General features: G+C 41.1%; 1 protein-coding gene across 2 annotated transcripts in view; it reads right to left on the bottom strand.

The window, feature by feature from the left end:
• vib (phosphatidylinositol transfer protein vib) overlaps positions 1-27,903 on the bottom strand; it is a 227,746-nt gene that overhangs the window by 180,446 nt on the left and 19,397 nt on the right. For both annotated transcript variants that reach the window (XM_067159313.2, XM_067159314.2), the window contains exon 2: positions 23,245-23,275. In XM_067159313.2, the coding sequence (XP_067015414.1) occupies positions 23,245-23,275 (31 nt within the window). The remainder of the gene's footprint in view (positions 1-23,244; positions 23,276-27,903) is intronic.

Below are 27,903 nucleotides of genomic sequence, written 5' to 3'. Positions count from 1 at the left end.
GGCGACCAAGGGATGATCCAATAGAACCATGACACTGACTACCTGTAATTAGTACCATCACGCAGGGAACACCATGGGTCGCATTTACTTGCGCGTAGAACCACTATGTTAGGTACGCAATAGGTTTGTGATTAGTAGCGAAAGTGTGTGAATCAGGATGAGGGTCTTACAGTACCTGTGATTCGTACCCCCTATATGAGCGACACTATGGGATTAGCGACACCATGGTTCTGCCTTACCTATGCTCAGTTCCCACTATGTGAGGAATTCCACGGGATAGTACGAGGCCCTGTGATTAGCCCACTTATGTGAGGAACGCCATAGGTTTGCGTTGCCTGTAAATAGCGCCGCGATGTGCGAAACACCATAGTTCTGTGTTACATGTGCGCATTACACTACCTGTGAACAGTACCATAATGTGTGGAATACCGCAAGTCTCCGCTACTTTTGATTAGTACCACAACATTACACATAGCATGGTTCTACTTTCCTAGCGATCAACACCATTAGGAGGGGCCGATGACCTGGATTTTGGACCCGTTTCGACTATAAGCATAATCGATTCAGCATCGTGCTATATGAAGCAGTACCTTGGTCAGTAATACTATTGTTTTGTGCCAGCTTCTGTACATGTGGGTCGGATCCACTGATCGTTTTAAATTCATATCCGTCCATCCATTCATTCTTCGTCCTCATGCTTTGAATTCTGGTCGGTGAAGGATATTGAACTTGTAAGTTGTCATTTCGATTCGTACCATTAGGAGCCGATGACCTCGATGTTAGGCCCCCTTAAATAACAAACATCAAGAATGGAAGGATTCCAAGGACGAATGAAAAGGAAACTCGGTCCAAATTGGCTCTGGGGAGAGGAGAATGTAGCATAGTGCAATGATGAAAATACTGCAAGAGGAAGAGGAAACAAGGAAGGGTGAATTGAACTTGACACGCGGTCCCTAGTAGGCCTCATCGTAAAAAGAAAGCATCTACAGCTAAACGATAAATTGCAACGAAAAAACACTTCTTCATTAACTCTTCTAGGTTTCTATTAAAGTGATGACTGCTGGTTTGAGTGTCCTAACATGTAGGTAGGTATTCGGCCCACAATGCCGCATGGACTCCAGAGAGGCAGGTCTTCCGCTTTCATGTCCATGGACGACATGAAAGTCAGTAACAATGGGGCCTGACCACAGACATTTAGTAAACAGATTGGCAGAGTTCTATCTCGCAGCAAAGGTGCTAGCGAAGCCGGAAGCTTACGTCCGCCGCCATCTTACAAGTTACTGTGGTAAGTCTGCTTTGGTTTCAAGTGTTTTATGCACATTTTGAATTATTTTTTCAGCAAATTACAGAGTGGCAGAATGGTGAGTACCTGCGCATTGAGTGTACGTTTTCCTATTCGCGAAGAAACAGGAGTTTCAATACCGCCCGACGAGAGGCTTGAATGTGCTCATTAACACTTGTCGGTTAGTTAATACATTTACTGCCACTATTAATGATGCTAAATTATGTAGGAGGCAGCCACCACCTACTTCGGACTTACATGCTCATGTGTGCAAATTTAATGACAAGGAGGCTTCAGTTAGACGGGTCACGGTTTATTTTCCATACTTAAAGTACATGTTCTAAAGCCAGTGGACTACAAAAAGCCATTCTCAAGAAAATCGGCTTTGACCGATTTTAAGTGTCTTATATCAGCTAAACGTTAACGGAGTGAGAAAAACGAGCGCGTACCTCAGTGGATAGCGCCGCAGTCCAGGCATTCACGGTTCGCCGTTTCAAGACCAGCTGCGTGCGTGCGTGCGTTTCTTTTTCTTTCTTGTCCTCCGTATGTTTCATTCTGCATATATTTTACGTAAGAATATTTGTAAGAGTTCAAAATCTGGGTAAAAAATAATGAAAAAACTTTCGGTAGGAAATGAAACGTTAATTTTGCTTTGTTTGGAAAACACAAATATGTTCAACTTCCTCGATATTTTTCGTATAAATATTTTTACCTACAATATACGTAGAATGAAACATAAGAACGGGGGAAAAAAATGAAAAGGTGTTTCAGGCTATGCGCTCACTTGTTACTTCATTGTTTAGTTGATATAAGACACTTGGAATTTGTCAAAGGCGATTTTCTAGAGACTGTGTGAATATCTGGCCTAATACCTTTGGCATATTTATATTCGAGAAGCCACCTCCACGTGGGCCTACTACAGTATAAGTATGAGACCACTCTACCTGAATGCTCCCTAGTGAGCTGTATTTTAGAGAGAGAGAGCAATCATGAAACAAAACGATCAACTAACGTTACAGCTCAAATGCATGAAGCACGGATCGGTATGTTTTTTTTAATTTAAGCACTCATGCTTTAGATATAATCTCAATGGAGACATATGTTTATCGTCGTCGTCATAATCACCTTACTTTTTTATTTGCGAACTGATCATTGAGGATCACGGTACAATTTAATTTTTTCTTTGAAGTTTCCTCTTACTCCAGCACTACTTCATATGGGCGCTATGCTGTTTCTTCTGTTCATCCGTCCACGCTCTTCCCGTCTTTGCAGTTCTTTCGAATTGAAACTCTTCCAAATTTTGAATCATGGTCCAAAATGTTTTCCTGTTTAACATCGGAACTTCCTGGATGTTGGCCTTCTCTAGATCTTTACGAACTTCCTTCATTTTTTTAATTATTATTATTATTATTATTATTATTATTATTATTATTATTATTATTATTATTATGGTCTCGTTATGCCCATTCATAGAGCGTGTTGGAATCTGTTCATTGGCTTGACGATTTTCGCCTTCCTAAACTTCCAAAATATCTTTATGAACTCACAGTGTTGCCTCTTCCGTTCCTCTTGACATGAAACATACAAATGTATTCAACTTCCTACTTGACATTTTTCATTTTTGTACCCAGCTTTTGAGCCATTATAAATATTTTTCACCTATAATACACGCAGAATGAAACATAGCGGTAAAAAAGAAAAAAACAATGCACGTAGATCACAAGTGGTGATCACTCCTACTACTACTACTACTACTACTACTAATTATTGCTAATGGTTTAACGTCGCGCAAACAAATCGACGTTTTTCGGCGACGCAATGATGGGAAAGCCGTGGCCTTAAGGTACAGCACCAACATTTGCCTGGTGTGAAAATGGAAAACCACGGAAAACTACACTCAGGCCTGCTGACTCTGAGATTCGAGCCCACCATCTTCCGAATGCAAGCTCACAGCTACACTACCCTAACTAGCTCGTTCTTATCAATGTAATCTCATCAGTAACTTATGCTGTAAGTGAGACGAAACATACGTAACCATTTATCGGTCATTTGTCATTTTGTCTAAACATTAGGATAAAAGCCACAGTAGACCTAAATAATCGGTATTATAATTTCGGATTACCCCTACCGAGTTATTTTGATAATCCTCCGTGGCTCAGGCGACAACGCGCCGGCTTATCGCCGCTGGATTCCGTGGTTCAAATCCCGGTCACTCCATGCGCGATTTGGCTGGACAAAGGGGAGGAGGGACAGGTTTTTCTCCGGGTTCTCCAGTTTTCCTTCTCCAATATAATTTCATCAGTCAGTCAATCATTGCCCCAGAGGAGTGCGACAGGCTTCGGCAGCCGGCACAATCGATCTGCAGTGATAGAAACCGAGGACTATGCAAACGCAGGAGCAATCCAGAAAGGAGTGAGGCATGGCTGAAGTTTGTCCCCTTTTCTTTTTCGTGTGTATACAGAACAGTCAATAAAGGAAAACACAGAGGAATTTGGAGAAGTAATCAATCCAAGGAGAGGAAATAAAAATTTTGAGATTTGCCGACGATATTTTAACTGAGTCTGCAGAAGATATCAAGGAAAAAAAGAAGATGCAGAAAAACTGCTGAAAATTATACACACCAGACTTGGAGAAGGAGTAAAAGATGAAAATAAATAAATCGAAAACAAAAGCACTGGAGTGCAGTCGAAGGCTCCCCCCCCCCCCCCCTACAATTTGCTTTACGTCGCACCGATCCAGGTAGGGACAGGAAAGGACTGGGAGTGGGAAGGAAGCGGCCGTGGCCTTAAGATAAAACCTCAGCATTTGCCTGGTGTGAAAATGGGAAACCACGGAAAACTCATTATCCCCGAATAAAAGCTCACAGCTGCGCGCTCCTAACCGCACGGCCAACCCTCTCGGTGATGGTTTGGTTGAGTTGTGTGTTCCTCAGTACCCAAATCACTTATATCGAACCTGTGAAATACGTAACAATGACAGGACAGATTTAATAACCTATAACTGGGCTACAAGATGTCACAACCCAGCGCGTGACTCCACGTGGTGTTGACAGGAAACTGTTTCTGGCTCTGTTTCTAGAAAATAGAACTCAGAAAATTAGAGTAGGCGAAGTTTTATCTATCCCTGTAATAATTAAGGGGGGAATTCCTCAAGGCAGTATTATTGGACCTTTATGTTTTCTTACATCCCAGTATATCAATGATATGGGTAAAGAAGTGGAATCAGAGATAAGGCTTTTTGCAGATGTTATTCTGTATAGTGTAGTAAATAAGTTACAAGATTGTGAGCAACTGCAAAATGACCTCAATAATGTGAGATGGACAGTAGGCAATGGTATGATGATAAACGGGGTTATAAGTCAGGTTGTGAGTTTCACAAATAGTAGAAGTCCTCTCAGTTTTAATTACTGCGTTGATGGGGTGAAAGTTCCCTTTGGAAATCATCGTAAACACCCAGGTACGAGGACTGGGGCGAAAGTCATGGCAACTATTTTTCTTCTTGTAGATATGTGACCGGATCACAAACCTATGCGAGTCGTTCGGAAGTTCTGCAGGCATAGTGTGTATGCAGAACAACAAAGGACTCTGCGATAGCTGGTAGTAGGGATGGGCTGCGAACGGAGTCGCGAAGAGTCGAGACTGCTACCTCTGGAACCGACACACTCGACTCCAGTGTCGACTCCACTGATGCAGTAACGCCATCTATCAACTGAGGTCGGAACTGCTTCGAATTATAGTTCCACGTTCCTCTCTTGGTAACTCGTGATACGATGAATACAAGATGATTATTAGTTAGCAAACATTAAATATTGTTTCGGGATTTTATCAACGTTAGTGTTAATGTTTTAGGTCTATTTTAGCGACGATGATGATGATGATAATTGTAGTGGTAAGAATAATCTGACAGTATACGTTTACATACTCGCCAATATTTACTAAAACGTGTTCAGCTCCTCGGTGTAGGGGGCAGCGCGTGCGCCTGTCATCCGGCGGTCCTGGGTTCGATTCTCGCCTGGGTTAGGTTTTTTAAATTGTAAATGATTAATACCCTGGCCTGGGCATAAAACAGAAAAAAGAAGCGAGTGCTTAGAGTATGGTTTTACAACAAATATTTTATCAAACATTGTGCGTCATAATAGCCGGCTCCGCAGTCTAGGGAGGCCCCGGGATCGATTCCGGCCAGGTCAGGGTTTTTTACCTGTATCTAAGGTTTCGTGATCACGTTGAGGTAGAGACCAGGTCTAGAAAGCCAAGAATAACGGTCGAGAGGATTCGTCGTGCTGAACACACCTCACCTCGTAATCTACTGGCCTTCGAGCTGGGCAGAGGTCACTTAGTAGGCCAAGGCCTACCAGGGCTGTCACGAAAAGGGGCTTTTGTGTATACTACTACTACTACTACTACTAATAATAATAATAATAGTAATAATGCAACAAGACTTAACGTGGTCCTTGAATTATAATGATAACCTACAACCTGTTTTCCAGTCAATGACCGGGTCAGGAATGGAATGAATGAAGCCCCCATCCTGCGGCGAGGATAGGAATTGTACCGGTTGCCGAGGCCTGTCGCACTCCTCTGGGGCAATGATGAATGACTGACAAATAAAGTGAAATGATGTTGGAGAGTGTTGCTAGAATGGAAGATGACAGGGAAAACCGGAATACCCGGAGAAAAATAATCTCACGTGGAGTGACCGGGATTTGAACCACGGAATCTAGCGGTGAGAGGCCAACGCGCTGCCGCCTAAGCAACGGAGGCTTTTAATGGTGTTATCTATGTTCGAATTATGTTAGAGGATTTACCCATATTAGATTTGTTTTCATCGTCCATGTGCAATTCATAATGATTTACCATCGATATTTGTTTATCAATTTCCTGATCACGACAAATAAAGACGTGAAATTAAATGCCCGTGGTCTGCTATGCCGATACTTTCTGACATGACACGTTTAATTTTATTTCAGCTACACCATTACGCTCGTCGTCTTCGTTAACGATATCGTACTTCACTCTACAATACTCTTAAAAAACCCAATGGGCAAATGAGCAGCACCATGTATGATATTTCATGTTATTTTCCGCACCTCGACACGCTAGCGGCCCCGCAATGAGAGTCAATTTCGCTTGGAGTCGAGAGGCTTCATGCGAACCGAGACCGGTGTTCGGAGTCGACGCTCTCGATTCCAGGCTTCAGTCGCGCCCATCCCTAGATGGTAGTAGGGCAGCGAGGGCTGTGAGTGTGAAATCAGTCAGTTGGTGAGTGTCGCGCGAGATTAATGTAATCCGTGTAGAGCAGCGCGCTTACATCACAATAGCCGTTCTCCGAGGGAAAAATGCGATGAAATGTCACAGTGAATAAGTGGAAGCCCTTGGGAATAATGCCCTACCACACCGTACAGTAGCACGGTGGGTAGGAAAGTTTCAGCAAGGACGTGTGTCAACCAGTGATGAGCAACGTTCGGGACGACCTGTCAGTGTGCGGACCGACGTGGCACGTGCCGTCATCGAGCAGCTCCTGGATGAAGACAGACGATGGACGCTACTGGAGGTAGAGAGGGCACGTGGCATGAGAAACGCATCGCCCACAGGATATTACGTAATGAGCTGCAACTGCGCAAAATCGCATCGCGGTGGGTAACGCATGCACTGACGGAAGTTCAAAAGTGGGTGCGCTATGCGATATGCTCCGACCACCTTGCACACGGAGTGGCGACATGCTGGATCACCAAGGAGGCAGAAGATCCGTCAGAATCCTTCCCCAGTCAAATTGATGGTGATCGTCGCGTATGACGTCAGGGGTGTCACTGTTTGCCACTTTGTTCCACATGGCAGAACAGTGACCGCACAGTACTACAGGGACTTCCTGGTGCGAGAGGTACGACGTGGCGTTCGGGAGAAACGTCCGGATCTTGTGGACAGTACAATAATCCTGCACAACAATGCAAAACCACATAAAGCAGAGTGTGTAGGGCAGCTACTGCGACGTTGGGGATGGGAAGAATTGGAGCACCCACCGTACTCTCCCGACATTTCGCCCTGGGACTTTGATCTCATTCGAAAGATTAAGGAACCCACTACGTGGTAGGCGGTTTGCAACACGAGGGGACATTGCTAATGCTGTGCGCCAACAGGTGACCCGATTCACACATGGTGCGGCAAATGGTATTCAGCGCCTCCCACATCGTTGGCAGCGTGTGGTGTCAGTAGCAGAGGACTACTTTGAGGGTCTTTAGGCCCAGGTTTGTCATGTCAACTTTATGTGTATTGTGTTATTCTTTTGCACCGGGAAGGCCATATTGCCCTGTATACTACCGTAATAAATTAGTGTGTTACGATATTTCAGTGCTATTCATTGTCCACACATGTAGTTAACATCTTGTCCATTCGTCTGTGTATGTCACATTTTCCAACTGGACTGGTATCTTCAAGGAAAAAATAGTTGCCATGACTTTTGCCCCAACCCTCGTATTAATATAAGGAAAGATCTTAATTGGGGTAATCACATAAACATGAGTGTAAATAAAGGGTACAGATCTCTGCACGTGGTTATGAGGGTATTTAGGGGCTGTAGTAAGGATGTAAAGGAGAGGGCATATAACTCTGGTAAGACCCCAACTAGAGCATAGTTCCAGTGTATGGGACACCTCACCAGGATTACTTGATTCAAGAACTGGAAAAAATTCAAAGGAAAGCAGCTCGATTTGTTCTGGGCGATTTCACACAAAAGAGTAACGTTACAAAAATGTTGCAAAATTTGGACTGGGAAGACTTGAAAGAAGACGAGCTGCTCGACTAAGTGGTATGTTCAGAGCTGCAAGTGGAGGGATGGCGTGGGAGGATATCAGTGACGAATAAGTTTGAGGGGTGTCTTTAAAAGTAGGAAAGATCACAATATTAAGATTAAGTTGGAATTCAGGAGGACAAATTGGGACAAATATTCGTTTACAGGAAGGGAAGTTAGGAATTGGAATAACTTACCAAGGGAGATGTTCAATAAATATCCAATTTCTTCGCAATCATTTAAGAAAAGGCTAGGAAAGCAACGGATAGGGAATCTGCCACCTGGGCGACTGCCCTAAATGCAGATCAGTAGTGACTGTCTGACAACTTCGAGAGAGCTAATTCATAGAATCGCCGATGGTCGGATTCGACTGAACGGATGACATCATTTAGCGTGGACAAAGAAGAAAACAGAAAGAACGCAGGAAAAAAATCTAAGCCACTAGACCACGATGCTACACATGTTAAATGCTAGTTTACACGACGACACTAGGTTTTGCAACTAATTTTATTAAGTAGATTTCATGAAAATAATTACACGAATGGTTGATCGTATGGAGACACTAGTGCTTACTGTAGTTTCATCATATCTTCTACATTTTACCTCAGTATTACCTCATTATTATAGATACCCGCATCCTTGCAGCAACTACGGCCGTGGCAGATGTGGTGTTAGTAACTCAAAAGGAACAGATGAATATGGAATGGATAAATAGATCACTTTTATTTTTGCTAGTGGCTTTACGTCGCACCGACACAGATACGTCTTTTGGCGACGATGGGATAGGAAAGGGCTAGGAATTGCAAGGAAGCGGTCGTGGCCTTAATTAAAGTACAGGCCCAGCATTTGCCTGGTGTGAAAATGGGAAACCACGGAAAACTATCTTCAGGACTACCGACAGTGGGATTCGAACCAACTATCTCTCGGATGCAAGTTCACGGCTGCGCGCCCCTAACCGCACGGCTAACTCGCCCGGTAATAGATCACATTTAGGATGTCCTGGAACCTTATTGAAAAATATAGCTGTATAGGACTGAACCTAAAACGAAAATAGCTATGTCTTATTGTGATATTTCATAAATGTTAATAAATTACGTATAAACAATTTAAGTAACATTTGTAAATTATTTTCGCCGGAAGGAACCAGCAGTGTTGAACTAAGGAATTCTCGGCTTATAAATTTATTCCGTGCTACTACTGGACTTTAACTATTCTCTATCTTCCTGTCTGAAAGCTCATACGTACAGGTATTCGTAATAGAATGTGTTTTGTTTTTGAGTCCATCAACTGTCAGTCCATATTACTAACTTCCAGAATAGATTCAGTACCAATAGCGCAATCTATTTCATTCTTTAAAATCCCATAAACACGTCTGGACTGCGTACAAGTCGAGACATTTCACTCTCTCTTCACATCCCCGTTTCATTTGCAAACCAGGTAACGGATCAAAACGTTTAACCTCAGAATTGCCAATTTAGTTTCAAGAAAAGTCGGAAGTAGCAGAAAATCGTAAGGTCGTTATACTGAAAGTTCTCAGAGGGAGGTCCGTTCACTGCCTGCCTGGGTGGGGAGAAGGGAGTAGGGGGTATGGCTTCCATGAAAAAGTGGGCGTGCCCACTGCGGTTGCCATGGAGATAAGCCTGCTGGCTAGCTCGCGTTGCTTGGAGCTGGCAAACCGCTGACTTCTGAGTAGGGATGGGCTGCGAACGGAGTCGCGAAGAGTCGAGACGTCTGCCTCTGGAACCAACACTCTCGACTCCAATGATGCACTAATGCCATCTAACAACCGTTTTCGGAACTGCTTGGAACTATAGTTCCACGTTCCTCCCTTGGGAACTTGTGATACGATGAGTACAAGATTATTAGCCAGCAAACGTTAAATATTGTTTTGGGTTATCATTATTGTTAATGTTGTAGGTATATTTTGGCGACGATGATGGTGACGATAACAGTAGTGGTAATAATAATCTGAGAGCATACTTTTAAATAAATGCCAATATTAACTTCAATGACGTAAAGAGAAGAAAAAAGGCTAGTGCTTAGAGTATGATTTTATAACAAATATTTTACCAATTATTGTACATCATATAAGCTAACTCCGCAGTCTATGGAAGCCCCGGGATCTATTCCGACCAAGCCAAGGATTTTTACCTATATCTCAGTTTTCGTGATGGTGAAATATGCGCGAATTATATACGGGCGTCATTGGTATAGTTCATTCGTGAAACGTCTTTTGTGTTCATTGTACTGTATAGCCATAACATGTGTGGGAGACAACATTGGCGTTGTTTATTAAGGCTTCGTCCACAGTGTTTATTTTTATTGGTTTCATCTATGTTCGAAATATGTTAGTGGCTTTACCCATATTAGATTTGTTTTCATCTTTCATTACGCTCGCTGTCTTCGTTAACGATACCGTACTCCATTCTACAATACTCTTAATAATAGTATTGCAACCAAATGGTCATGATATATACACTTAAATACACTTAGATAGTGATAAATGCATTCAATGCTTGCAAAACATGGTTAGTTATTTACACAATTGTGTCAAGCTTCCTTTTCTACGGACACATTCTATATAGCATGGTATATGCCGCATCGTTGGTCACAGAAGACACACACGCAACCCGGTCCTGGTTTGTGAAATTCCATGGTTCTGCACACCTTATGGTGGAACCCGTGTACGGCAAACCTGGTCACTGTATGCCTCAGGTCATATCCACCACGCGTCCAGTCCCTGTTTAACATAGCATCAGTTAAATAAAACTTGTCCCATGTCATGGCCCTCTTTGCTTGCAGTTCATGTAGCAGCTCTCTGTAACTCCTTGTCACTGATAGTAGTAATCTAATTCTTATGTCTTCAATGAAGTACGTCTCCTTTGCCAGAACGTATACTACCCTTGGTAATGTATATTTAGAAATGCATAGAACTCTCTTTAAGAATCTAGCCTTCAAACTTTCCAGCTCTTGCAGTTTTTTTTTTTTTTTTTTTTTTTTTCGAGGTGTTTCCATATTAGTTCTAGACCATATATGGCTGTTGGAACAACTTTCGTATTAAACAGAGCCATGGCTGTCTCCAAAGATAGCTGTGAAAGGTGTTTAATATCACTAATGCTTCGTATAGCTGCGATGATTCTCTCCTTTAGGTGTATTGTGAATGTCGTCCCTGTTACCTGTATTGTAATCCCTAGATATTTGTAATGGTTACTAATTCGTAATTTTTGACCTTTACACAGGATATAATCGTCTTTAGATCATTTTCCTCCCCTCCTAAAAACAACCAATTCTGTTTTGTTTGCATTAAGGTCCATTTTATTATCTTCTGCCCATTCCACGATTAAGTCCATGGCAACTTGTAGTTTCTCTTTACTCTCAGACGCAATAGCCATGTCGTCCGCATACACGTACGCGTTAACCTTCCGTGTTTGCTTCTTAATCTCTTTTATTGCATCCTGTGTGAAGATGTTAAACAGCAGAGGACTTAGTGGATCCCCCTGTAATACCCCGTTTGTCTGCCGAATCCATCTTGATGTGCAGAGATTGTCGCTTATTTGAATATAGTTCTCCGCAAGTATATTAGAAACTAGCCTAGTGAGCCAAGTAAGACCAATGATTTCCTCTAGTTTTCTAACAAGTTTCTGTCTATCTACTGTATCAAAAGCCTTGGAGTAGTCAATAAATATTACGAACATTTTGCCGTGCTTTTCTCTGGTTGTTTCGTGAATCTCTTGGAGAAAATAAGCAGAAACACGTACAATATCCCATGTTATTTTCCGCACTTCGACATGCTAGCGGCCCCGCTACGAGAGTCAAGTTAGCTTGGAGTCGCGAGGCTTCATGCGAACCGAGTCCGGTGCTCGGAGCCGATACACTCGATTCCAGACTTCAGTCGTGCCCATCCCTACTTCTGAGTTGTGTACAACAGAGCACAGCGCTCTGAACGAACGAACAAGTGAGCCGGAAGAGAGGGAAAGGAGAATGGATGCATGAATGTGGTAACACCGTGCAATGCTCCTCCCTCAGCCGTATCTGTCAAAACGCTTCTTTTAATATTACGGGTACAGTGTCGCAACTGCAATTCACGCACGCGCATTCAAATAAAAGCCAGTTGCGAAACTTGCATAGTGTAAACTAGTCTCAACACCAAAGAGGATAGAATAGAGATGAAACTCAATGATAAATTTCGGTACCAAGCCACTCGGCGCTAGTAGTTTCAGTCCCCGATCAGAGATAGCGCAGAGAAGTGACATCCGGCGCAGTGACGCACATCCGGGTATACAGCTCCTCCCCCTCCTTTCCCCTGCCCCTCGACCCCCCCGGCGACAATAATGCAGTTCTACTACTTCCATGCCCAATACATTGTAATTCATATATTTTTATTTCCAAGTACTTACTGTGTTGTAAATAATGATCTGATACCCCTAGTTCGTATGACATACTATGTTACAGAGAACATAACCACACACATCAAAGCAGCTTTAACTTCAAACGAATGACACATTAACACAAAGCTGATATAACAAATAAGAAATCCCTTCGAAAGCAAGACAGCAGAGCACACCATATGCAAGAGAATTCGGTATCACATCAATATCCAAGTACCACATGAAAATAAAAATAACAGAATTAAATGCACTGAGACAGGAAATATATATAACTATATTAATAACTATATTAACTATATTAATAGATCCATTCAGCTTTTAGCCCCTGAGGTGTACTCAAACAAGAAATACAGGATTTCAGGAGGACTGGCGAAGATATATTTCTAATAAACAAGCACAAGGAACAAAGATTTACAGCACAAGCACATGAGCACTTGGAATTCAAACAACACAAATACTGTAGCACCATGGGAACTACCGCTTAAAATCGATATAAGTTCGAACAAGCAAGACCAACTACAATATATATATGTAATTGTAGTTGGTCTTGGAACAAGGTTAATCGATTGGGTAAAGTCGGATTCAATGCAATCCAGCAACACGAGTATTATCTCCATAATACTTGACGTGATAGGCTAATTCTTTGTTAGAAGGGCCTACTGATTGACGTTAGACTTGAAATACTTCATTTCGAGACAAACTGCCTTTAATTATTAATATAGCTCATTTCATGCCTACTTGCCTGCGATCTACAGAACCTTTCTACAACTTTCTACACGTTATGAATGACCTCCAGCGCATTCTAAAATTGGGGACGGAAACTACCTGAAGCTAGCTACAGATTGGAACCATAAGCACCAGTAGACTTTCACCGGGGTGCTCAACACTCAAACTGCCGACAAGTAAGCACGAAGGCCGTTAAATTTAAAATAGCTCTTTAAAAAAAAATACAACGGCCAATGGCAAACCCCTTGGACGCGTATCTGTTCATTCTTTACGAAGATTAACCTCCCAAAGCTTGAACGAAATAGGAGACACAGTAACTGTGGCCTTCCCTTGTAAGCAATGACGATACAGTAATTGGATTTACATATTAACAATTACTTTTACGGTTCTCAGAGAAGCCTAGGCGTCGCAAACTCTGCCCAGCAGAAGTTCTTTAACGTGCCAGTAAAGCTATCGACATAAGGTTGGTGAATCCTAACACCTTCAAATACCAACCGACTGAGCCATGAGATCGAACCCACCACCTCCTGCTCAGAAGTCAGCACTCGACCATTCGAGTCACTCAGTCGGGCATTTCACAAAAACAAACAACAACAACAAAACTAATCACTTTATCGTCAGTGTACACAGTTGAAATGTTTAAATAATAACGTCCAGGTTAGGAATGAAGTTAACGGATAATAATGACATCAGCCATCCAGAGGGACCTGGTGTAAGTATTCCGAGTGGACACCCATGGGCGACCAGAGCGTCTGGAATCCTACCAATGATGAAATCTGTTTTAAAAGACAAGTGCACACAAAACTGATGTTTTTACATGATGCATTAATACTTCAGATTAGCCAAAGTTTATGATCCAGAACTTGCTGTTTGCTTTGTGGACCTATCAAGCTTAGCCCACGACATTATCAGCAATATCTCCCCTTTACAAAACATACCCACTGATAAGAGACTTGCCTGGCGAGTGTTGGGGGAAAGAAGAATAGCGGCCGATTAGATTTGTTCCAAGAAATCTTTACGCTCACACTTCATTAGAACCAATTTGAAAAGGGCTGCCAGTCTTTACAACAAACAGAATGAACTCAATTACAAGGAAAGCAGTGTGTTAAAAAGCACAGTTTATTCTTGTCCTTTCCCGTTTCTATTCTGATCCATGTCTCTCCTTTCCATCATTCCCTGTAGACACACTAACCTGCTTATCCTTTGCCTGTACAGAGTTCGTTGCAAGTACTTGTTGGGGGATCTTTAAAAGATAGGTCCAGCAGCAAGAACTGTTGCTGCCTCAGCACCACCCTGGGGTAATGAGTAGTCAACCCATCACGTCATCAGTCCAGGAGCAGGTTGGATCCTCAAAATGCACCACCAAAGGTTATGTGGATATCGATGACGAGGCTTGTTTAAAGAGACCTAAATCTAGGTCATCGGTCCCTCAAATTGTACGAAATGTAATAATAATTTAAAAGTCCAAAACTCATCCACTGACCAGAACTGATGATGAATGAATATGAATTTAAAATACTGTAATCAGCGGATCCAACTCGCAACATTGAAAGTTAAAAATAATTCCAAAATCGATCCACTAACTCCAATTCAAAAAGACGACGATGATACATACAGTATGTCACTTTCTTATTCATACAGTTTCATATTGTGAAAAGAGCAGTATATTTTGGTACTGTAAACCCATAGTGATCCATCCACGGTTGCTACTAATCACAAACCTATTATGTACCTAACATAGTGGTACTACTCGCAAGTAAAGGCGACCCATGGTGTTCCTCACGTGATGGTACTAATCACAAGTAGTCTCACAGTTCTAATTAAATCTTCTTTTGGTCGCCCCTTACGACAGACAGGGAACGCCGTGGGTGTATTCTTCGTCTGCGTCCCCCACCCACAGGGGGTTGTGTGTTTGGTCCGCGAGAGCTATTTTGTTTCGTTCCAGTCCGCCGGCCAGCCGGTTAGGGCATCCCTAAGCGCCACCTCTCCCCCTGTTGCTACGCCAGCGTAACAGGTTCGTGATATGTGGATATCAGGAAACGGTAAAAACCAACGGTGGTGCCAAAATGAGCTGGTTTTACACTGTTTTCCTCACTGGGCGAGAAGGGCTACTGCAGCAGAACTGACCCTACTAGTAACATCTTCCGTAACACTCACTCTGCTCCTGCCCCAAATGTCATTGCTAGATATCCGATTTGTATGCAAATGCGTACTTTGTTTGCCGATACGTAGACTTCCAAAATCGACAAGGAAGTGCGTCTGAAGGTGAAATTCAATAGTGCATACATTTGAGATTAGTGCATACATTTCAAATTTCGGATTTATTGTGTATGTTTTCGACTTTTATTGTGCATATTTTAACATGTTTTACAAGCAGTCTTCAAGAACAGATAGTCATTAATGCCGTGAACTCTTTCGGTAATAAAACGGCTCAAAGAGGACTGACACTTATCAAGACACACTTCCAAATCATGCCACAATCATGAAGTTAGAAACAAGTCGGTTGCGTCTTCGCGATTCGCTGAACATTGTGGAGAACGAGAAGCGTGAACTGGAAGGTATTCCAGGAAACCTCGGCCATGTCCTTAAACGAAATCAGGGGTACGACATCATGGTAGTTACAAATATTTGGCTGATACTGATAATGCCGATTTCCCAGAATGTTTAACACTTGCAATCGCTCGCGAATTCAAGTACTATCCTGTCAAATCCGCATTAAAGCAAGTTTTAAGACAAACGCCAGAGATTCATACCAGAAAACGCTAAGAAGACTGTTAGATGTGCAGTGAAAAAATGAATAGAAATGTGTTTCTTCACGTTTAGTGTGATTTTCTGTTTTTCATTCAGTTGCTTATTCACGATAGTCATTTAATATATTGGTGTCAGAGAATCGCATGAATATCTAGTAAAACAACGGAACGTTTGCATTTCATACAATAGCAGTAAAATAAGTACATACTTGAATGCAATGCATATTTCACCACTTTTTGCAGCATAGTTGCACGCTTATATTGGTGATTTATATCAGTGGCGGCGATTGGGAATTAAAAGTGTGGGGTCAAAAAACTGTACAGACAATATATAATACCCGGGTTTGTGGGATATACAGATATACATCAAAACTGAAAAGAAAAGCTACAAAATGGTAAGTTTTTTATGTCCGCCAGCGAATTTTCGACAGAGAGATACAGTTTGACAGTTTACCAACTTAAGTGCGGTAATAATATTTTTTTGAGATATTGATTCTGTTCAATACAATAAAACTTTCACCGCCAGGCTTAATGGCTTAGACAGTTGAAGCGCTGGCCTTCTGACCCCAACTTGGCAGGTTGGATCCTGGCTCAGTCCTCTGCTATTTTAAGGTGCTCAAATACGTCAGCCTCGTGTCGATAGATTTACTGGCAAGTTAAAGAACTCCTGCGGGACTAAATTCCGGCACCTCGGCGTCTCCGAAAACCGTAGTAGTTAGTGGAACGTAAAGCCAATAACATTAAAACTTTCACCAAAGAAACAATATTAGACATTAATTACAATTAAAAAGAAGTATGGCGTGATTATACAATTAAAAATCATTTAGTATTTGACTATATGCTAAGAAACTAAGAGACACTAAAGAGACTGACAGACTGATATATGCGCGCTGCAAGCGGGTGAATCATACTTTAGTGTCCATGACCTTAGCAAAAATATACCCCTGCTACCCTTCCTCACAGCACATGCAAAGTCTCCACTACTTACTGCGGCGCTATACAAATCGGTTAGCCGGGGACGAACGACACTTTGTATGTCCGATAATCATTTTGTTAATAATTAAAGAAAATAAAGGGAAGAATTAGCTGAGAAGACAACAGGGCTTATACAAATGACTTTTTTAATTATTCCTAGTTTCAGCTGGCTAAAATGGAATAAATTAATGAGTTCTCCACAAAATGGTGGAGGCAGCCCCCCCCCCCCCCAACTCATCTAATCGCCGCTACTGATTTATACAGCATATATTGTACATCCGATGTCTAGTCATTACTCAGCACCACCCATACCCCAGCAGCGTCCATATTGTCACAGCCATAGATGAGATTAGGACTTCAGCAGAAGCTATATTTTGGTAAGATGATCACAACAGCAACAATCCTCAGTACACGTGGGGTAAGATTTAATCCTCCAAGTGTGACACTGTGTTGCCTCTCTTCAAACTATCGAACACTGCGAGAGAGTGTGAAAGACGAGCCTATTCCGCTGACTGTTCTGACCTTCTGGAGGAACACAAACTGGACAGCAATCTCCCCTTCTGAATAAACGCTGTTTTCGTCTGAGCAATACGGCATTCAACTTCACTAGTTCTCTGTAATCTTCTGACCTACGTAAGAAAAAAGACTTGACATATTCTATATCTGAATCAATCTTTACGCGAAGAGATTTTGGGAATTTCGAGACTGTTAGGCATTTAGTCTTTGAGGTGTTTATTTTCATTCCGTATTTCTGCACCGCTGATGCAAATCGTTGACAACACTGCCTACCATGAAGATGGACTCCTGCAAACTTGTATCGGTACTCCATTAATTTTTTATTCCTAAACTTGTGTCTTCTACAGCATCCGCCATCAACTCGCCAAAAGCATTCAACGGAAATTGGAGAAAGGCCACACTTGTCTCGCTCTTTTTTCTGATAGGGACTGGATTGGTACGACCTTCTCTCAAACGTACAACTGCATTTTGACCATAGTAGAGTTCCAACAGTAGCGCTGAAAGCCTATTTTACACCACACAGATGCGAATGCTCCACTGGTAATCAACCATGTCGGGAATAACAATTCGTCAGCAAATGGATATTGCGCCAATTAGGGCGGAAATACGAGAAAGACGCCTCCAACGGTACGGCCTTGTTCTACGTGAAGCACCTGGCACAGACGGCACCTCGCCTTCAACAGTGTTCAACAAAAACAAGCGGCTAGATACGGAAAAAGATTATGATGGCCGTTGGCTTGAGGCCAAATGACATCCAGGAGGGTGCAAAATGGCGTTTCCCTGCACTTACTCATGAGTAACATGGGCTGTTCTTCCACTCACATATTTCTTAATAAGATGCATAAGTTATGTCAGGAAACTCTCAAATGCCTTTTCATAGTCAATGAAGCATTCATACAGATTTCTGATCATACGTTCTCAAAAAATTCTTAAGAGTGCCAATGGCATCTCGTATACAAACTCCTCGGCGGAAACCGGACTGTGTTTGTTGGATGTAACCAGACTGCAAACTGTAGTCTTTTCTTTATGATTTGGAGCAAGATTTTGGATACATGAGGAACCGAACTATTGTTTTGTACATACCAGATTTGGTTTCTTCGGTAAAGGGACCACGATTGAGTTCCGAAATGACCCTTTCGTAGATTGAGTTAGGTCGTACAGTTTTTCAGTGTTTATATCACCAGCTGACTTAACTAGTTCAATAGCGAGGTTATCCATGCCCGAAGCTTTCTCATTATATAGTGACCTCATTGCCAACTCAAATTCAATTTTAGCCACAGGTAAAAGTGTGACTAAACTCGTATGAGACTCAATTGAGTGTACGGATTCAAATCCTTCACTGAAGAGGGTTTTAATGTACATTTCCCGGTGGTTCTTAATTCGTGTTTCATCAGTGATGATTGAGTCTTGGTTGTCGCACAATGTTGTGGTAAAGAGGTTCTTTGGTAACTGGCATATTTTCTGTACTGTTGCCAGTGCCAAATGGCTTTTCCCTTGTCTTCCCATGTAGACCTCACATTTTGATGAAGCCATTTTTCTTTTATACATTTTTCATCTATTTCATTTTGAAGTCTTCTGTATGTCATTCTCTCTTCACTTGCATTAATCTGTTTGAATTTCTTCCTTTCCTTCATCTTCATCGTAAGAGATCTAGGGTTGTCTGGGAGTGATTGATGGATCTTCCAGTTCTTCAGCAGCCTCAGTGAGAGCTCCTTATTGTCAACCACTTGGTATCAATATCCTGCGATGTGCCTGTTTCCAGAGCATCATCTCTTACCTTCCCCGAATTCTATACGCAGGAGTTCAAGAGGTGAACCATTTTGATCTATTATTGAACTTCTGTAGCATTTTCAACTGTAATCAAAACTTGATTCTTGACACATTGTGATGTGTGTTTGCATCAGCTCCCATAGAGTCATAGACTTCTTTGATTTCTGTAATGTCTCACCAGGATGAATTTTTTTTTGTGCATGTTCTAATTTTGCAGTGATAAAAACTAGCATGCCATTTATAAAGGACATTATTTGCTCATTACTTGAAACTCTCTGAATCCACATCCAGGAGACCAATGATTGTTGTTGCCTGTTTATCACCAAGAATCAAACACAGAATACAAGGCCATTACGCGTATCATTCAGCTAAGGGGACTGACAAAATTTAAATAGTATTGGCAGCAAGAAAACTACCAACAGCAAAGCTAGAGAATTTACCAGCAATATAGCCTTGTACTTCCCATGCTCGTGAGGAGCACAGTTAACATTATCTGCCAAAAGCAGTACCGTCATATGAGCCAGTGTGCTGATAAGCACCTTGTTCTGTGCATATGAAGTTATGCTCTATTTATGTTTGTAACTACATCATGCTATGTACTCTTTGCATTATAAAATGGAGGACTTATGTGAACAGCACATTTGCACCAAATTTTCTGCCTAAGGCTAAGGAAAACAGCTTCAGAATGTTATGAAATGCTGAAGACCGCTTTTGGGGAGCAGAACATCGAATAACGATGTGCGCCCTGGTCACCCTGAGCCCCCTTCAATGCCAGAAAATATTGCAGAGGCGCATCAGACTATCTGCAAAGACAGTCGTCGAATCCTTGGTGAAGTCAGTGGACTAGTGCGAATCGGTTACGGATCCTAACACAAAATTTACACGTGGCGTGTTGCAGATGCCCGAGAGATGACCAAAAGAAGAAGAAAACAACTTTTATGTCTATTGAGACCTCAAAGAATAATCTGGTAATGTTTGTTCCATTGTCATTTGGATAAAACTTGGATTTAAGCCCATGACCTCCTTCGTCTTCAAGTGTCACATTCGGTCCCCCAGACGTTGGCAATTACCCTGGAGAAAGCTGCGCTTTCTTTAGCTAACTGGAAGAGTTGTTCAGTGTTGTTGATGCATGTGCAGTTTTTGATGTTTTGGAGCCATGGCTCGGCAGTCTATGAGCTCCTCGCATGCCTTCCATCTTTCCTTGTAATATGAGGGGTTGAAGCCTGAACTTTCTACCTCGTAGAACATGGCCTATATTAGCTGTTTTCCTGGCTTTGATATTTGCCAGCTCACGCTCCTCTGTAGCTCTACCAACATATAATTATCTGTTACAAAATCTGTCCAGGCTATTCTGAGCATTTGCCTACGTAACCACATTTCAAAGGCCTTTAATTTGTTCATGGAGGAAGCGTTGATAGTCCAGGTCTCTACTCCATAAAATAGTGTTGACCAGCGTAACATCTCAACAGCTTTTGCCCGAGTTTGAGGTTTAGATTATCATCACAAAAAAAACGATCTCCTCTTTTGGAAAGATGATCTGGAAATCTTCGTATGGTGCCTGATCTCTTTTTCAGGGTTCAGATTGTTTGTTATGACCCCGGTTGGGTTTTTAAAAATGTGAAATGCATTGTTCGTGAGAAGTTTGTTCCATCTGGTTAAACAGTTAATTTAGATTACTACGCCGAATTCTGGACATCTACAGAAGGATGCGATGAAGTGACCTGATCAGTGGTGAAACAAGTGGTTCATTCACCATGACAATGCACCTGCCCCTACAGCTATCTTAACTCTACAGGTTTTGTTGAAGAACAACATGACTCTGGTGCCACATCCTCCCTACTGGCACAATTCTGTCCCCTAAAATTTCTTTCTATCCCCGAAACTAAAAATGCAGCTGAAGGGAAAAAGATTTCAGATGGATTCAAACTGAACAGCAGCCGCTTTTGAACATGCTGCAAGAAAATTACTACCTAGAATGTTTCAGATTGTGGCGGCGCCAATGGAATGTGTGCCTATCCTATATACACAGTAACTTCATTAGAATGTAAAGAGATATATTCTTTCTTACTATCTGTATTTGTTGCACTAACAAATTTTCAGCAACAAATGGACAGAAAAGAACTGTGAAGGCAGAGACCACGACCTGGCATTTGCCTGATGTGAAATTGGGAAATTATCTTCACAGCTGCCGACAACAGGTTTCAAACCCTCCACCTCCGAAACACAAGCTTACGGCTACAAGACCCCTACCAATTAAACTCACTCTATAAGGTCTCATTGTATAGCAAAAAAGGGCAAGTAAAAGTGGCCCACGAAACAGAAAGAGAACAGCAATTCTTGGCATATACAAATCACGAACTGGATTTTTAAATCTTTTTTACAATTTTGTGCATTTCTATATCACCTCGAGTATGCAGTTTATCAATGCTGGACTCTGGAAAGCAAACAACCTTCCCCCTCAGCAGTGAGCTGCCCTTGGTAAAGCTCTGACTGTTCTATCTTCAAGACTTATCACTCGTTGGCCCAAGCTCAACGCAATAAACAGAGTTTACTTAGACCTTCCATAGTATTAAAAACTATCAGCCAGTATGGAACTACAGCAACAATCAAGGGAGACAAACATTTCAGATCTCTATGCTGCTCTGTCAGAAGGAAGGAATTTTATAGATGTATAGACACAATCAAATTGAAAAAATAAGCAGGCACATTTAAAGGCTTCACAGGATTTTGTCGAAATAGCAGATGCGACACCAAATTTCTTGAACTGTATTGTCACGGAGGATAAAACGTGGTGTCTCAGGTACGACCTTGAAATGAAACAGCAAAGCATAGAATGGCGTTCTCCGAGATCCCCTTGTCAGAAAAAGGTCAGAGCCGAAAAGTCACGCATCAAAACTATGCTCATCACCTTTTTCGACAGTCAAGGCATTATCCACAAAGAATTTCTACCTGAGGGAACGACGTTGAATGGTGCACGGTACATTGAAATTTTGACCCATTTCATGAAACGTCTACGCAGGGTACGACCCCAGTACGCACAACAAGGTTCATGGCTTTTTGTCCATGACAAGGCTTGCCCACACACAGACAATATAGTCAAACAGTTCATGGCAAAATAGGGGGTGGTGCAACTTGAACATACCCCATTCTCGCCAGATCTCAATCCTCCAGACTTCTTTCTATTCCCACGACTTAAACTCGCTTTGAAAGGAAAGAGATTTGACAAAATTCCTGATATCCAACGAAACGTTACGAGACTTTTGAAAATCTCAAAGGAAACCTCTTGCAAAGTTTCCAGGACATGTATCGCTGATCTCAGCAGTGCATAGTTATGGGAGGGGACTATTTCGAAGGACAGTAAGGTCACTGTCTTGCATTGTTCATCTATGTTGATAGTACAGGACTATTCATCAAACTTTGTCACAGGCTGTAGATTGCTCCACATCCAACACTTCCTCGAATGCCGGAACTGTCGGCAACAAAACAGCAAAAGCTTTTAAGGAAAAAGAGGTAACAGCACACTACTCTTTGGTGGGGACGAAATCCATCTACTGTATTTTGTAATAATCAAGAAGACATTGACTTTTCAGGAAAAGTCTGTATCATCCCAATCTAAACTACTTTCACGATGAGCAAACAAGCTTTTTTTTTTTTTTTTTTTTAAAAACAGGATGTTTACACTTTCCGAGAATGTTTCCCGGGACACTGGAACAAAGTACCCAAAACTATGACGTTTGGTCACCCTGAATATATATAACTGTGATTCAAGACATCATGGCATATCTTATGTGAGATATCTGGCTGTGGACCTCCCCTAAAACAACCCTGTTTCAATCTGGATGAAAATTGTGAGTTAGAGCATTGGTTCCTACTCTCGTTTCAATTGTCCCAATCCCCTTTACAAAGACTAATTAGAAAATGGCAAGACTTCTAGTATAAAGGTGCTCTAAACATTTATATTTACACCAATAAAGTAAAATTCAATTAAAATGATCTACCTGAATTCATATTACCCTTTAATATCACCAAGGAAGAATAAGAGAGGAAAACTTACCTCCTCTACTGTCAGAGGAAGGGTAACTCGGCTGCAACAAAAAAGAACAGGTAGTTAGTTTAAAAAATTAAAAAACATAGTTCTTGAATGAACGATAAAGTAGGAAAGCAGAAGACATCATAGTAAGAGTGACTGCGATTGTTATTTTAAGAGGAAATACAACTGAGCAACCAAGTAAACTATTCCCCTTTACACTAGTCGGAAGGAAAATGGAAGAGGTCAGACACTCTGAAGAATGAAGGCTAAGAAAGGGAAGGGGCAAATCAAACGCTCCTTAGGCCTCACAAACCTAATACTGTTGAGGTCAGAAGAGAACAAGAGTTAACTGAGGGAAGCCAGACAAGACAGAGGAAAATGGGGAGTCTGACGAGCGAAGTCACACTCAGCCAAGGGATCTGCATTCACAACTATTTCAGAGCCTCAAGGTCACCTCTTATAATAGGTAGGGGATATCATGGATGTATTCTACTGCCCTCACCCAAGGAGAGACATTTAAAAACTATAAGCAATGGAAAGGAACAAACAAGTGTCAAAATTATATAAAAAAAGACAAGAACAAATAATAGCACGAACAACAGTAGGTCAGCATGGAAACAGAACAGATCAATACCAGTGCTGAAAAGCAGCAAACCTTGACACATCAAGTGTATCCTTTTCACCTTCTGTGCTTCTCCCATGTTTCCAATTATTTACCACTGATATTCATTTCTTCCCTTTCCCTGCGTTTATCTCGCCTTCTTATTCTACACTTCTCACATCAAGACTAAAGAACTGTCAAGACGGCTCCTCAACGAGTGTTGATACCCGCCCTTTGGGTAAACCTGGGAAGCAAAAACTAGCCCTTTCAGGGCTGAGAAGAAATTAACCCTCTTAATGCCATTTTCTCATGCTAAGGCTGATTAGTAGCATTTTGCAAGTCCCTATTTAACACTTATAGTGCCAGGTGGCCGCTGCTAACTTCGCCACATGAAAGAAGCCATAATAAATAAATAAATAAATAAATAAGTAATAGCGGCAGATAAATTGAAGCTTTTACTCTGCAGACATATCGATAACATATGATATCTGTGGAGTTTTATAACAAGCTTTCTTTCAACGCATTGTATCACGCGTGGCAGCCCTGCATTCTGCCGCTTCACGTCGCTTGTTATCTCGTTTGTTTATTTATTTCCAATAGTGTAAGGGCGGATAAGAATATGAAATGTGATTAAATTACGCAATGGTTTAACATTAAGTGATTCACTAGAGAATAATTTATCGACTGACAAGTGCTTGAAGAAATGAAGAGGTTATTGTGTATTTAACCTCACGCGCATAATTTTGTAAAAATTCATAATTCTCGAAAAGTAATATCAAGAAGTGTGTAAAACGTTAGATTTTATTCAAAATTACCTGAATATTCTCACAAAGGTATCATACCCATGATAAAAATACACTATAAATGACCGAGCTCGATAGCTGCAGTCGCTTAAGTGCTTCCAGTATCCAGTATTTGGGAGATAGTAGTTTCGAACCCCACTGTCGGCAGCCCTGAAAATGGTTTTCCGTGGTTTCCCATTTTCACACCAGGCAAATGCTGGGGCTGTACCTTAATTAAGGCCACGGCCGCTTCCATCCAACTCCTAGCCCTTCCCTGTCCCATCGTCGCCACAAGACCTACCTGTGTCGGTGCGATGTAAAGCAAGTAGCACACACACTATAAATGTAAAAAATTTGGCCAAGTTATGAAATAGAATTTTTCAAAAATTTGTACACTTTTAACCCGATGAGTTTAAGCCCGCCTATAGACGGGCTGACGAGGCCGGTCCAGTACCGCTATGCCCATCTATACACTGCGCGAGAATTTAATTTTTTTTAGTTTCCCGGTTCACTTTCGAGTGCCGCTTTGATCTCTTGGCGTTCTGCCATCTGTTGGGCATTATGTAGAACTACTGTCATTGATAAGAGATTATAGCTTCAGAAAGTAACTTACAGAGCTTTTTGTAGACGTCTGTGGAGTTCATCTGTGATGTAAACAAACATGGCAGAACAACAATCTACATAGTAGTTACTCTTGCAGAGATGTTATTTCAGATCACAGAATCTTTCAGCTATTAACCACAGCGGAAAGTGATGAAGGAGATGATGATTTTAATGAATTGTTAAGCGATTTTGAAAGTGAGTGTGACAGAGTGCCAAAATATTGTATGTGAGAGAGAAACAGAGCCTTCTTCTAAAGGAAAGAAAAACACAGTGAGTTCAAAAGCTATTTTATCACTATTCTCTTGGCAGACAGATTACTTTTCTTCACCAGACTTTCAAGTAACTGTGACAGGCTCTGAGGGCAAAGTAGTGTTTGATGACAACCCGAAAATCATTGATTTTTAAAATTTTTTCTGCCAGTGGATTTGGTGCAGACAGTTGAACAAATCTGCAACACAAACAACCAACATTGAACTATCACCACATTCCAGGTTTAGAAAGTTTTTTTAAAATATCAACTTATATACCCTACTTCTAAAAAGTTACATGTATTAGTTGCCTACAGATTTTAGGAAATATTATTTTGGGCTCTTTACTTTGTATAAAGATAATGCATGCATGGGCCATTAAATGTAATCTTGTTTTTTCTCAAAATATTATTGAATATAAGTGTAGGATTTTCCATTTGCATTTAGATTTATAAAGAACCAACATTTATAAACATTTTAAGCTAATCACCCCACTGGCAAATTAAAAATTGAGGCTTCTACGAATTATTTTACATACAAATGAAAAAACTCAGCACTGAGGTACCAAACAGTCAACTGATAACTCAACACTTGAAAGGTTAAATGAAGAAAATGAATATTGCAATTACAGGCGCACTCACATGTTCTCTATTCACTTGTGTGCTATGGAAAAGTTAGAACAGGAATTTACCTTTAAAAAATTTTTTAAAAAATATTTTTCCATAGTGTGTGCATTTTCATTAAAACTGTCTTGGCATTCTTAGCGCAACCTGGCATCAAAAAGATTAAAGCACCGCACTATATACGATTTTGAATATTCTGACTTTAAACTTGCAGGAAATGTTGAGGATGGTATGTACTTACTCCCAACAATTGATTACAATACTGTTAAGTTTCAAATTATATTTTTTTAAATATTTCCTGAACACTTAAAAAATTCCAAAATAGTAATAAAAATAATTCAAAATTAAAAGTACAGACAAAATGTAGTAATCCTTCAGAATGCAGCCATCCAAGTAAATAAACACAGAAAATTTGAAAAGCATCTGTTCCATAGTTCAGTAGGTAATTACTTAACTGCCAATCGTCACAAGACCAGAGAAACACATGGAATTCAGAAATCTAATGTGTATAAATAAATTAACAAATGAGCAGCATAGTTATCATAATATGATATTGCCTTCTGACGTTCATAATCGTGCTAAATGCAGTTAGTAAGGCGCACACGCTGTTCAAATGACGATATATCGTTGTTGGCACTTAATACACAAGTACCAAACAACACTAGAACGTTATCTGGCATTGTAAATGTTAATAAAGAAGAACTGGGACTGATGAGAAAGAGAGCACATTCAGAGTAAGAAGATGTGGAGATTGCCCTTAGCTCCTAGTTATGTTGCTGCATCTTTCCAAACTGGCCAATCATTATCCTATTCTGTCAGGTCATCCGCCTACAGGCTGGTTGGATCCTCGCATAGCACAACCAAAGGTTATGTGGTTACAGGGAAATCACAAAAACCAATGGTGGTGCAAAACAAAGGATGAGCAATGACAGGTCACCACTGCTTTCCTCACAGGGCCAGAAACTGCTACCGCAGCACGGCTGATCTTATAAGCAGCAATTTTCACATCACTCGGAAGCATTAGTCGTGCTCCGAATGTCATTACTCAGCACCACTTGTATCTCACCAGCTTCTTTACCTTAATTCTATTAAAATTTCAAGGAGGGGATATTCCACCTGATCAATGTTTTTAAATTCAATTATATGATTGGGCCATCCTCAACTGAATACATAGTCTTCAATACTAAAATAGCACTCTTCAATAATTAAAAGACTGTATCACTGTTGTCTTTAAAATGTTCACTTAATGGCAAAAAGGAGATTTTAAAACTAAACTTGTTGTGCACCACCAAATATTTCTCCCCAAACTGTGAGCATGCTCATCTTAAAACAAGTATGTAGAATATTGCTGTACTTGTGGAACTGGTCTGACAGATGTTATTGCATTATAAAAAGTTGATCACGAGGGAACATCGTTTGTTACTATGACAGATGTTGGTAAAATTTATGAATTATTACGGTATTGTCAATACTGTGTCTATTTGAAGTCTGCAGTTGAGAATAAAGATGTGGATGTCTGAGAAAAGGAGAAAACCAAGAGTAAGAAATGAGGATGTGAGGAAGGAAATCTGAACGGAAAAGCTTTACAACAAAATGGAGAGGGATAGACTTAAGATGGTTTGGACATGTTAAGAGGATGGAAGAGGGAAGGATGTTGAAGCAGATGGAGACCCAGACTAATATATAAGTAATAATAATAATAAAGTAAATGTTTCCACCTTTTCAATACTACAATATATTCACAAAATTACAAAATTATACGGTACTAGTTTCGACCCATCTAGGGGTCATCATCAGCCGTATTGGAGCAAAGATCATTTGTGGTG

The sequence above is a fragment of the Anabrus simplex genome, chromosome X (genome assembly GCF_040414725.1).
Source record: "Anabrus simplex isolate iqAnaSimp1 chromosome X, ASM4041472v1, whole genome shotgun sequence".
Taxonomy (NCBI): domain Eukaryota; kingdom Metazoa; phylum Arthropoda; class Insecta; order Orthoptera; family Tettigoniidae; genus Anabrus; species Anabrus simplex.
The sequence above is the reverse complement of the archived record's forward strand: the minus strand, read 5'-3'. Positions and strand labels throughout refer to the sequence as shown.